The 13,447-nt window shown below is 41.2% G+C and overlaps 1 protein-coding gene across 1 annotated transcript in view; it reads left to right on the top strand.

Moving 5' to 3' along the window:
• Window positions 1-13,447, top strand: part of FAM172A (family with sequence similarity 172 member A) — a 204,094-nt gene that overhangs the window by 16,236 nt on the left and 174,411 nt on the right. Inside the window, exon 3 of the mRNA XM_030467632.1 lies at window positions 11,793-11,861. Within this exon, the coding sequence (XP_030323492.1) occupies window positions 11,801-11,861 (61 nt within the window). The 5' untranslated portion in view covers window positions 11,793-11,800. The remainder of the gene's footprint in view (window positions 1-11,792; window positions 11,862-13,447) is intronic.

The raw sequence follows: 13,447 nt of genomic DNA, 5'->3' as shown, positions 1-13,447 counted from the left end.
CTGTTAAAATCAACATGTCATAGAGCTGCTGAGCTTGTGCAGCTTGCCAGAAGGGAGAGGAAGGACTTGTCTGCAGCATCTGATCTAGGAAGCAGAAAAAAAGAGACAAAACTTAAGTGTACAAAGGCGTGGTAATAACTGGTGACTGAAGATTGAAGGCAGAGTAATTCAAACTGGAAATAAAGTGTGGAGACAGTGACTACAGCCTTTCAGACTGTCACACACAGGGTGATGGATTATATAGCTCTGGCTAACTTGAATTTGGGAGTGGATGCATTTCTGGAAGAACTGCTGTGAAGAAGCAGGAGTTGCTGGGTTTAGAAAGTGATAGCTGATGGAAATAAAAGGCCTCTGTTTAAGAGGTGGTAATTCTAATTGATTTTTTTGTGTGTGCCTGTCTGGCCTGAAACTGTGAATCCTCCAAGCAAAACCTAAGAGTTTCTGGTGATGCTTTTTTCCCAAATTAAACTGCATCTCCACTCTTTTTCTCCCTACTCATCTGCTGCATTTATCTGTACCTGTGAGTTCTTGGCTGAACTCTATCACCTGCACTTACAAAGTTTAAAGCATTTCTTCATTGAAACTGGTAAGAAATGCAATGTTTTCCTCAAAACAAAGATTGGACAGGTTTGGTTTAGGATGATGGTCAAGTTCCTTTAGCTTCAAGTTGGTGTGGTAATTAGTAGGACCAATTACATAGGCTGGGAGCTAAACCATACCAAGTGATACATCTGTTCAACCTCATTGAAGTGGTTCACATAATTGGTATAATTTAATTTTTCCAAAGACCATCTTGTGGTAACGTTGCTTAATAGCATGGCAAGTAAAAACTATTGATACATATGGCAAAAGGATATGGAGTAAAAAGACAACAGTTGTTCCCTATGTTCATGTCAAGTGAAGGCCATTTGATGGTGCAGGGTCTGTCTTGTCCTCTGATTTGAAGAGATACTGAAAAATTGGAGAAGGTCCAGCAGCTGCTTACCAGGGTAAGAAGGATGATTAGCATGTTACAGAACTCAAAAATTGGAGAAAGGTTCAAGGGAGTTTGTGGAGGTAAAAAAGCTTGGAGAGGTTTCATGAGTCATCCAGTACGGAGCCAGTAGTGATGGAGAAGTTGTTTTGTGTTCACAAGGGTGCGTGGTGAGAGGAAAAAAATTATCTGGGTTGAAGAAAATCTGTTAGAAATACTAAAAATTGGATTGTTCCTCAAAGGTGTGATGGAATAGAATGTAATGTGTTCATAGGTGTGATGTAAATCATAGAATCATAGAATTGGCTGGGTTGGAAGGGACCTCAGAGATCATCGAGTCCAACCCTTGAACCACCGTTGCGGTTCCCAGCCCATGGCACTCAGTGCCACATCCAGGCTCTTTGGAAATATCTCCAGACACGGAGAATCCACTACTTCCCTGGGCAGCCCATTCCAATGTCTGATCACTCTCTCTGTAAAGAAATTCTTTCTAATATCTAACCTAAACTTCCCCTGGCACAACTTAAGACCCTGCCCTCTTGTCTTGTTGAAAGTCGTCTGGGAAAAGAGCCCAACCCCCCCCTGGCTCCAGCCTCCTTTCAGGGAGTTGGAGAGAGTGATGAGGTCTCCCCTGATAAATAGAATGTTTAAGTTGGAAAGGACTTATTATGATCATCTATTCCATCTGCCAGACCAGTTCAGGGATGACCAAACATTAAAGGCTTCTTGAGACAGCACCCTGGTGTAAGGCCCTGTCAGGACTAATGAAGTAAAGTCCAACAGAAGGCTGGAGACCAGGTAATTTCTAGAGATATTTTCTACCCTAGACTGCTCTATGATGCTGTAGTTAGAGCTGTTGGGCAAAGTTGTAGATTAGGTGGTAGTAGAGCTGTATAAAGCAAGCCTGACTATAGTTACTAGCTTAGGCAATTAGACAATTAATGGGATATTTTTAATGTGAATCTGAAATTTTCAATTTTTATAGCTGAACTGATAGGGAAAGTTAATTTATTTAGTCTTTTTTTTCTGTGTATGTGTATGTGTGTGTGTTGTTTTGCAATAGAAAGAAGATCGACTGATGTGAAAACATTAAAAATACAAGTGTGATGCAGATAGAAACAATCAAGTAAATCTTAAATAATTAACTAAAAGTTTGTATTATTCTCATTGTTTATATACATATAATGTGAGGCTGCTTTATGCCAGTTTATCAGAAGCAAAACTGGTCTGTGGGTGTTTCATGGGGTTATTTGCTTTGCCTGCCAGATAGTTGAAATCAAGAAGTGGTTCAGCTGTCCAGATAGAGCTGTCCCTCAGGTAGAGAGCAGAACACAGGCATTTGGGATACTTTATTAGTAAAGCTGGGAGAAATGGTAAAACAGAAGAAACAGATGTCCTGTAGCAGGGAAAGCTGTAAGGCAGTGCTGCTAAGGGGAGGTACATAGACTATGGGAATTGGGGGTATTTATTCTGGTTCTGAAATAAGTTATCTTGATGATGAGCATTATTTCTTTGGTAGGCCTGCCTGCCCATTTCAGGTGTTCATGATGTGCATCCATCTCTTTGGGGTATTTATCATCTGAGTATCTTCAGCAGAGTGTTGAAGTGTGGTGATGATATTTATCCTTTTGGATGTGCAGATCCTGGAAGGTATTGTAGGCAGCAGGTGTGTCATGGAAAGCTGGGTGCCTCTCTTACCTTCCCTTGGTCTTCTTTTCTGTGCATGACCTCAGCAGGAAGTAGTATTAGGAATACTATTATTAGGAATATGTGTGTGGATCAGGGCTACAGACCTGGATTCGCTGCATTTCCAGCCAGTTTTTGTGTTTTCAGGAGTCAAAGTTGCACTGTCACTTAAGAGCAAAGGGGGAGGGGAAAAAAGGCATTTTAAACTACTAGACACATATTTGTATAGGGTTTTTTTAGCAGCTTTTTATGGTAGCCTAGGCAGAAATCATGTCCCTAGAGTATTCCAGTCTCTTTCTTTCTATCTTCTTCTGTGACTGTCCTACAAATTGCTTTGTTGTTTCTCCTAAGAGAAGGCTCTTTTAATAGTCTTAGAATTTTTCTGTGTTCAGAGGACTTTTTTTCTCCCAGTTGACCCATGGGATTGCTTGAGAGGAGATGACATTAAGAAAAGATTTAAAATTCTGGCCTTGTCCTGTAACTGCTTAGTATTTGCAGAGATGAGGCTACAGTCTTCTCCACCCCAGCTTTCAAGCCCATTAAAACCAATGGACTACTACAGTCATCTTAAAATCTATTCTAAAATAGTGGGGATTTTATTATCATGGGGCAACTTCAGGTATAATGTAAAGTATTATTATTATTGTACCAAATCCTTGTGATGTACATCGACGGGAAAATCTGAATCTCTAATTAGAGCACTTCACACAACTGTTTTCCAAACAATTACATGTTTCAGCATTTGTTTTTGTACTCATCAGCTGGGATGTAGCTCTGTGCACTAATGGAACAATACAGTACAAACCTTGCACTCCATATGGTGTTATTGCACTGTACATGGGCTTCCTCTGAGCCTTCAGGTACAGGGTGGGAGTTCTTCACAAACTTTAATTCCTTGAATGCTCCCTGGCATCTGATGTTTGTGGAGGATTCTTGCTGGCCTTTTAGAAGGAGGTGGTGGTGAAAAGGATCTTGAAATTCATCTCCTGCTCATTAGTGTACACTCTTCTTGGGTATTGAGATTGAAAAAAGCTATGGAATGTTCTTCAGAGTTCTTAAAACATTAATCCAGTGTTCCATAGGTCTGATCATTGAAGGAAGAAATTCAGGCTGAACGCCCAAAAAATAGGATCCAGTTCCAACCCTCCTGCCATGCTCAGGGACCCCTCCTACAGCCCAGGGTGCTCCAAGCCCCATCCAAGATGTCCATGAAAGCTTCCAGAGATGAGGCAACCATAATTAATGCTCCTTGACTTAATCAGCAAGGAATCATGGAAGGGTTTGGGTTGGAGGGGATCTTAAAGCTCCTCCAGTCCCACCTGGACAATCCAGGGACCCCTCTCCCAGCCCAGGGTGCTCCAAGCCCCATCCAAGGTGTCCATGAAAGCTTCCAGGGATGAGGCAACCATAATTAATGCTTCTTGACTTAATCAGCAAGGAATCATGGAAGAGTTTGGGTTGGAGGGGACCTTAAAGCTCCTCCAGTCCCAAGGGGACAACCCAGGGACCTCTCTCCCAGCCCAGGGTGCTCCAAGCCCCATCCAACCTTCAACACTGCCAGGGATGGGGCAGCCACAGCTTCTGGGGGCAACCTGGGGCTCAGCACCCTCACCCCAAAGAATTTCTTCCTCATGTCCAACCTCAATCTCCCCTCTCCCATTTTAACCCATTTCCCTTGTCCTCTCCCTACCCCCCCGTGTCCAAAGCCCTCCCCCAGCTTTCTTGGAGCCCCTTCAGATATTGGAAGGTTGCTCTGAGCTCCCCTGGGAGCCTCCTCTTCTCCAGGCTGAACAACCCCAGTTTAACAGGGAAGGTGCTCCTGATCCTCTGATCACCTGGGGTCATCTGTCCCAGCTGTGCCCCCTTCCCAAATCCTAGTGCACACCCAGCCTGCTCACTGCTAGGGTGGCATGTTCAGCAGTAACCAAAACATCCCTGTGTCTTTAGCACTGTTTTCAGCACAAATCCAACACACAGCCCCATACAAGGTGCTATGAAAAAATGTAACTGCATCCCAGAAAAAAACCCATTACATGTCTCCAAAGCTGCTGCTGAAACAGAAGTCCTGATGATAATTTTTGAAACTCACATTTGGTTGATAATGCCACCGTGTTGTAAAAGTCCCAGAGACCGTGTTGAGGTCGTGCTGACTCTTTTTGTGTTATTCTGACATGTTTATTTTATCAGGTTTCCACATATATTTTTAGGAAGGTCATTTCCAGCATTTTGAGAAAATCAAACTGAAATAATTCCATCGTCTGGAGTTGTTGACTTTGCCTTGTGCAAACAACTGAGTTGCTGACATGGTTGGGACACTAATGCATAGAGCTTGTAGTCCTTTGCTTTTTGAGCTTATGGGGTAAATAACACTGGAAAGTAGCTGCTGTGCAAATAAATCAGCCTTATTATTGGCTGTTGTGTACTTTATCAGGAGGTTCTAATAGCTTGGTAGGATGTGAAGATGTACTTAGATTCAGGGACTTTGGGATCCTTGCCAATTTTTTTGTATTCTAGTGGTAAGATCCTGCTCTTCTAGCATTTATTACTCCCTTCCTGTGCATCTTTCCCTTGGCTTTTTGCAGCTGTGCAGAGCATGCTCTAGGCAAAGGTAAATTTTCTGGGAATTCTGGTAAGTCTTAGTAACTCTATATTAAATGCAAAAATTGCAAATATAGATTTTTTACTTTGGGTGGATGTGGTCAGGCTTTAAGGGCAAGAGAGACACACCACACTGCAAAGCAGTTCCTCTGAATAAATTTCTTATTTCTGCAACCTGGAGATGCTGTAGCTGCTCATTAACATCATCAGAACTCAGTAGAAGATGCTGTCTCTGAACCTTTTTATAGAAGATGTAGGCATTTTAGCTGAACTTTTTCAAAACCATTTTTTCTAAAGCAGACTAGAAATCGTTGACTTTCAGAGCTGAAGTTTAGCAAACCTGTAAGGAGCTGAAAATGGGGTCTTGCAAGTACAACCTTAATCCAAGCAGTTGTTACTGATGTCATCTCTGGTGTCCCAAAACCAGGAATGCATCGCATCTAATTAGACAGAAAATCCTGCTGAGGTTGAAGTCTGTATTTCTTGTTTTGTTCAGGCAGTACAGAGAAGAGACTAGAGCCAAAATGTCACCTCTTTGAAGAAAAACTTGGTAATAGTCATCAGCCACACTGCAGAAATCTGGCTCATAGTTGTCCCTAGCTGGCTTTGGATGTCAGTTTACAGAGGATGTAGCTCTTAATTCAACAGTGTTCTAATCAAAGAAACATGGAATGGTTGGATTGGAAGGGACTTTAAGGATCATCTGGTTCCAACCCTCCTGTCATGCTCAGGGACCCCTCCCCCAACCCAGGGTGCTCCAAGCTCCATCCAAGGTGTCCATGAAAGCTTCCAGGGATGAGGCAACCATAATTAATGCTCCTCCACTTAATCAGCAAGAAATCATGGAAGGGTTTGGGTTGGAGGGGACCTTAAAGCTTATCCAGTCCCACCTGGACAATCCAGGGACCCCTCCCCCAGCCCAGGGTGCTCCAAGCCCCATCCAACCTTCAGCACTGCCAGGGATGGGGCAGCCACAGCTTCTGGGGGCAACCTGGGCACCCAGGGGCTCAGCACTAAAGAATTTCTCCCTAATGTCTTAACCTAAATCTCCCCTCTTCTAGTTTTAAACCATTACCCTATGTCCTGTCACTACATGCTGTTGTGAAAATCAAAGCAGTGCAATACAAAGAACCATACTGAATACTCCTGGTCAGCTCATGTCCTGATGAATTTGATGGACATGTGCTGTGGAAAATACATGAGACTTTTCCTTATGTTGCACTTGCTTTGCATTAATGCTAAGTTACTTCTAGCCTTTTATTTGTAAGCATTGACTGAATTTCAGATATTGCTAATGTAGAACAAAATGATATGTTACATTTCTTTACCACACTTCTAGATTCATTTACACCATGAAGAATAATTGAAGTCTAGCAATGGTATGTATGTGTATATTTGAGGAAATATGTAATATGGTATTAGTTTGATTTAAAGACTAGCAATGCTACACAATCACAAACTTGGTGTTCCAAACTTACAATACCACTTTACAAACAAGAGCATGAAATATGGATGTGTATTACCTTCAGTGTGCAAAGTATGTTGGACTTTGTTGTGGTTTGATTTGTTGGTTTGGTTTTATTTGTTTTGTTTTGTTTGCTTTGGTTTTCCATTGTGTTTTTTTTCCTTTGTTTGTTTCATACAATCATAGAACCATAGAAAGTCAGGAGGTGGAAGGGACCTCAAAAGACAATTGAAACCAAGCTCCCTGCCAGAGCAGGGTCACCTCCAGCAGGTGACACAGGAACACATCCAGGTGGGTTTTGAATGTCTCCAGGGAAGGAGACTCCACAACCTCCCTGGGCAGCCTGGGGCAGGGCTCCCTCACCCTCACAGTGTAAAATCTTTTCCTTACATTTCTGCAGAAGCTCCTGTGCTCCAGCTTGCACTCACTGCCTCTTGTCCTGTCACTGCACGTCCTGGCTCCATCCTCCTGGCTCTCTCCCTTTATGTATTTATCACCATTGCTGAGCTCCCCCCTCATTCTCCTCCTCTCCAAGCTGCAGAGCCCCAGCTCCTCAGCCTCTCCTCACCACGAGATGTTCCACTCCATCCTCTTGGTCACTCTGCTCTGGATTCTCTCCAGCAATTAATTCCCTGTCCTTCTGGAACTGGAAGGCCTAGAACTGGACACAATATTCCAGATGTGGCCTCCCTAGGGCAGAGCAGAGGGGGAGCAGAACCTCTCTGGACCTCCTGACCACCCCCTCCTAATGCTCCCCAGGTGCCATTGGGCTTCTTGGCCACCAGGACACAGTGTTGGCTCACGGGCATCCTTCCATCCACCAGCACCCCCAGGGCCCTTTGACCTCTGCTGCTCTCCCACTGCCTGTCCCTATTGATGCAAATTGAATGTACAGCATGGGCCCTGATGGGATGCACCCGGAGTGCTGGGAGAGGTGGTGCTGGCATCACTCTACCACTCTCCATCATTTTCCTTTTCAGTTTTGGAGGTCTGTGCCTGAAGCACCAGTGCTGCTGGCAGTGTTTATTTCTCAGTACTTGTCCATTTGAAGTCAGACCCATTATATTATATTATATTATATTATATTATATTATATTATATTATATTACATTATATTATATTATATTACATTATATTATGTGAAGTTTTTGCATGGTTTTCTTGTAGTTCATTAGCAGTTGTTCATGAGCAGCTGAGTTGTTCAGCTCAGTCCCCAGCCTGTCCTGGTACCTGGGGTTGCTCTTTCCCAGATCTCAGACTCTCTCTCCACTTGTTGCCCTTCTTGTAGTTCATGAAATTTCTCCCTGCCCAACTCTCCAGCCTGTCCAGGTCCCTCTGGATGGCAGCTCAGCCTCCTGGGGTGTCAGACACTGCTCCCAGCTTTGTCTCAGCAGCAAACTCATCACTCTGCTCCCTCATCCAGCTCATCAATAACTCTAGTGAATAGGACTGGTCCCAGTACTTACCCTTGGGGGACTGCACTGGAAACAGACTTCCAACTGGACTCCATCCCCTTGACTGCCCCTCTCTGGCTCTGTCCTTCATCCAGCTCCCATCCACCTCCCTGCCTGACCATCCAGGACACACTGCTGCAGCTTAGCTCTCAGGATGCTGTGGGAGATGCTGTCAAATGCCTTCCTGAAATCAAGATAAACTCTGTCCACTGCTCTGGTTACATCCTCACAGGCTCTCAGGTGACTCAGCCATGACTCCCCCTTAGCAAAGCCACCTTGACTGCTCTTGATGAGCCTCTTGTCCTTGCTGTGCCTGGAGACAGCACCAAGAAGGAGTTGTTCCATCAGTCTGTAGTTACCCAGGTCCTCTTTCTTGCCTTCCTTGAAGACTGGAGTGACATTTGCTTTCCTCCAGTCCTCAGCCACCTCTTGTGTTCCCAGCAACTTCCCAAAGATGATGGAGAGCAGCCCAGCAATGACATCTGCCAGTTCCCTCAGCATCCCTGGGGGGGGATCCCAAATTTGTTTGTTTTTTCAATTGTTTCTTTTTGGCTTTTTTTGTGTGTGTGTATGCTTGCTTCATTTGGTTGGTTTGGGGTTTTTTTTTGTTTGGTTGGTTTTTTTTCTTGTTTGGATGTTTGGTTTTTTTGTTGTTTGTTTGGTTGTTTTTTTAAATTAGTGACCATTAGTTAGTCAATCTTTCAGTTTTGTTATTGCATTAGTAGGGGTATGATGAAAATTCAGCCTGGTCTCATGTGATGTCATGAAACCAGAATATTCCTGCTGTGATGTTTTTCTAGGCATTGCTGGGAATTGAGCTGAAGAGACACAGAATAAGCATATGATCTTCTGTCATAGAATATCTTAGGTTTGCGTGGGAAAGCAAGGTACATACAAATAAATATACATTCTCTTGTCTTTAAACTTATTTCCTGTAAATTGTCAGCTGTAATAGTAACTTGTTTAGGAAGTAGGCTTGCTGTAGCTAGTGCAAAAGACCAGAGAAAGGATGCTTTTAGAAAAATCATCTAAGTAATTGCACATGATAATTAATTTAAAATAATGTGTTTATTACCAGAAAGTTGATGATATTATGCAGATGAAGTTTACTGAGGCTTGAAACTGATGCGTAGAATAAAGTCCAAATCCTGCACTTGTCTACTAGGAGGCATTCAGAGAGCTTTATAATTTTCCCAGTGTTCATTTCTGCATTGTCACTCTGTAGTTGATTCGACATCTGTCTGTCAAGGAACAGAAATCCAACCCTCTTGTCTAATTTCTTCCGTTTGTCACTTAAACAAATATCTGTGAAGGATTCAACAAAATGCTGTGTTCACACAAACAATGCATAAAATACTGTGTGCTTGTTTCATCCTCATTCTAATATCAAGTCCTCCCTCCAGTGGCTGCTGTAACAGGTTTTTTTACTTTGTCAGAAAGAACTGGAAATAGTGTCTCTCAGAGCTAAATTCAGATTTTTTTTGTTTATTTATTATGGTGCTTCCAGCTTGGCAAGCAAACTGTTACCTACTCTGTGTTGGTAGGGTCTTCATCTGTTAAAGGAACAGGAATGGTGTCCATAGGAGAAGCAAGGATGCCAGGGATTCTTGGCAACTGAGTTGATTTATCTGATTAGGGTTAGAAATGTAGTTTACCAAGGTAAACCTTTTCATATAAGTTTTATGTTTCTTCCCCTAAGTAACAGTAAGTGTCTGAGCACCTGTATGTACTTTGTAACTTCATTAACTTATACCTAATCATGAATTTTCAAATCTTCTCTAGGGAGGGTTACCCAATTTGTACAACTAGAATAATTTCCATGTGGGCTACCACAAAATGCTACCACTGTCATTTTCCAGCACTTGAAATAGCTGTGACTTGAATGGATTAGTTTCTTTAGAACATGATTTACAAGGATGTACCTAGTTTTGTGCTGCAAATGTACAAACTGATGAGGAACAAGATTTTGTATTTGGTGATCTTGTGTCACTAGACAACTTGGAGGCATCTGGGAAAGGTCTCTAATTCCATCCAGTGTGTAAATCAACATTTGAGTCACTTCAGCATTTACATTAAATAAGTTATATCCTAGAAAATACCAAAAATGTCTGTGTGGTTTTGCTGCTAGTGTTACTGATCACTTTTTGTTATGAGTGTTAAAGTGTTGACCAAATGGTGCACATTTTGACTGAATCATAATGAGTTGTGTTGTGATTTAAAAAGTAAATCATCTGAGCAGAGATTTCCTGGTGGACTTGTGCCTTTAAAAGACTTTTGTTAGTTCAGCCTAATCTAAACAGCCTCTGCAAAGGAGGGTGTCAAGGTAACCTGTAGAGTGGAGTATTGGACTTGCTTGAAAGCTAATGTAAACAAAGAAATAACATTCAGACCCCAAACCCTCTCCTTAGTTAGTAACAATCACCCGCTTAAATTGTCATATTTTGCCTTAATCTACAAGAAAGTGTTTCATGTAATAGGCTGTTTCTCAAGACAGTAGAAGGACAGTCTTTATAAAACTTGGTTTACTTTTAAACTTTTCTGCTCCTGGTACAGGGAATGACTCTTACTTAAAATAAGCCATTTTGGGGTTATTTCTTACAGGTGTGAGTGTTAGGGAGCCATTAGTGCAGTCGGTGAATCCTATTACTCTTTGTTTGAAAGTTACAAATTGTTACAGAGGTACAGTTAATGCAAACTCATCCACGATAAAGTGCATTGGGAAGAAGAATAAAGCAAATTGGTGATGACTGACAGATAAAATAAAGAGAAGAAAACAAAAAGATGAAGGGAAAAGGAACTCAATGCACAGACATCTTTTTATTGAGAAGGAAGAAGCAGTGATTGTAATGTGGAATTCGCTTCCTTGGTGTCAGATTCAAGATGAAAGAGATTGCAGATTTGAATGTCTGGATTGCCTTCTGTGCAGGAGAAATTTAGTTATACATCTTGCATGTAAATTCTCACCTTGAGTAGACTGAGGTTTGTTTTGTAGCTGGACATTGACTATACATTTCAGTGTACTCCTTGTAGTTTTGCTGAAACAAGACTGTACTGTACAGTAAGAACCATAACGTGGACTTAAGTGATGGAGAAACTCTTTGAGGATTGTGGAAGTTACGTTGATTATGTTTTGTTTTTCTTGGATCTTTTACTTGGGACTTACAAGTGTGGTTCTTCTCCAAAGGGTTTACCATTTACTGATGTTGCATAAGAGTCACAAAAAGAAGTATTGATTAGACAGGTGGCCATTAAGGATTAGGGAGAAGTTTGTGTTCCTTCTTATGAGCTTGAATCTTTGACCAGACATTATGCTGGAGTCTTGCACTTCCTTGTAAAACATCTAATCTAGGACAGTGTGATGAAACTTTAGAGTGCCCAGTATAAGTTTTGAAGGAGAGGAAAATGTAAATTTTAATTTTACCTTACATATCCTTGGTGTTTATAATGCTCAGGAAAATTTTTGCCTTTGGAACAACTTCTGGTTTTTGTGATGTAAGCAGTAGCAAATGAAATCAGCTGAAGTCTGTAAATTTTTAACTTCCAATTCTTGTTGGTTTTCAGATTGTGCTTTGAAGATTAATGTACTTTCACCTCAGTATTTTAAATCTGTTGACAGTTCGGGCAATGATGGCTCAACTCCAGCAAGGAGGCCCAGATGAAAAAGAGAAGACTACTGCATTAAAAGGTATGAGTCCTTTTGCCTTATTTTTACATATATTGATGTTTCAGGAACAATTATTAAGGGAAGAAAAATAGTTTGATGTAGCTAGGCATTAGATTCTGGGAACTGCAATACTTAAAGACACTATTAGACCATCTGTTCTAATGCTTTTTGTCTAATGGTGTGTCCATTATCAGTGCTTCTGTAAGATGACAGAAAAAAAAACACTATTTCTGGTAAGGAGTAACAGAATAAGATATCCACTTTCTTTTTTGTTTTTAATTTTCCTAATTATCCTTCAAGAAAGCTGACTGGTGCTTATGTGTTCTTAGTTTGTGGGAGTTACTAGTTAATTCTTATGCCACTTATGTTTTATAATTATGCCACCATATTACAGCTTTCAGAAATCCCTTTGATTAGAATGTTATCAGGGAAAACATTTTCAGGACATAGATTTCTGTGTTGATTTTTAAAAGTTCTCTGGTTTCTGTGGTTTTGGTTCTGGGTTCTATGGTTTTAAAAACAAATGGGCCAAAGCAGAGGAAAAAATAAACTAAATAAGACAACACCTTTCAGGTAGCTTTTTCCTGTAATGAAATTACATGGAATTGCCTTGACTTACAAGTAAGCTAATCAAACATAGTGTTTGTAGTGTGACTGTCTAAATTGTCTTTCAAATGAGAAAAAAGAATATGCCATGCAATTCCAGTGTAAACATTTGATTTCTACCGAAGTAGCATTAAATGTTCTAGTACACAGGGATGATAGATGGTGTTTCTATAGTTATAACTCTGTATTTGTGAAATATTTGGTGAAAACCTACATTGTGGGTTTTTTTAAATCTTGTCCAAGTTGTGTTAGTTTATTGTATTTTTAATAAATTATACCTCATGTTTGGAAAAGTAAAACTTCATTTTCGTACTTGGCATTCATTTGATCTTCATTCAGAATTAGTGTCCAAGAAGTATTCCATGTAGTGGTAACTTTCTGTGGGGTTGTTGTTTTCTTCATGAAATCTAGAGAACTCCCAGTGAGCCATGGAAGGTGTCCTGCACTTCACTCAGTTTTGGGTTATCTTGAACTAGTGAGAGAGTGAGTTAGAGAGTCCAAGATATTAAGCAAAATGGTGGATCAGATTTTTAGAGAATCTTGAAGTTTTAAGAATGCTCTAGCTAATTTAATCTTGAAAGATGGCACGGGAAGAATGTGGCCAAGTTGGTGGCTGGAGCAGTCCAGTTGCAGTCTCCCAGAGTGACTCTGATGCAAGCTGTAAATCATGACAAACTGTAAATTCTGCAGGCAAGTTTAGTGTAGTTCATGCAGTATTGCCCTTGATACTCAGGAGATGGATATATTATGATAAAGTAACTGTCACTTCTGTGTAAACACATTTCCAGATAGGTGGGACTGGAGTTTTTCTTCACCAAGGAGAGAAAGAGATGCTAAAGACTGTTTTGTACCTTGATGTAGGGAGAAATGCCATGGTTTTTACATCCTTTTGTGAGCAACTTTTTTGGCAAAGTTCTTTTCTTTCTCCTATGATTTATTTGAGGACCAAATCAGTTCCCCCAGGACTTTCAGAGGACAATGCAGAGGAACCAGCAAATGGT

Source organism: Calypte anna, chromosome Z, assembly GCF_003957555.1.
Source record: "Calypte anna isolate BGI_N300 chromosome Z, bCalAnn1_v1.p, whole genome shotgun sequence".
NCBI classification, from domain to species: domain Eukaryota; kingdom Metazoa; phylum Chordata; class Aves; order Apodiformes; family Trochilidae; genus Calypte; species Calypte anna.
Note: the sequence above shows the minus strand (reverse complement) of the source record. Positions and strands in the feature narration are given on the sequence as shown.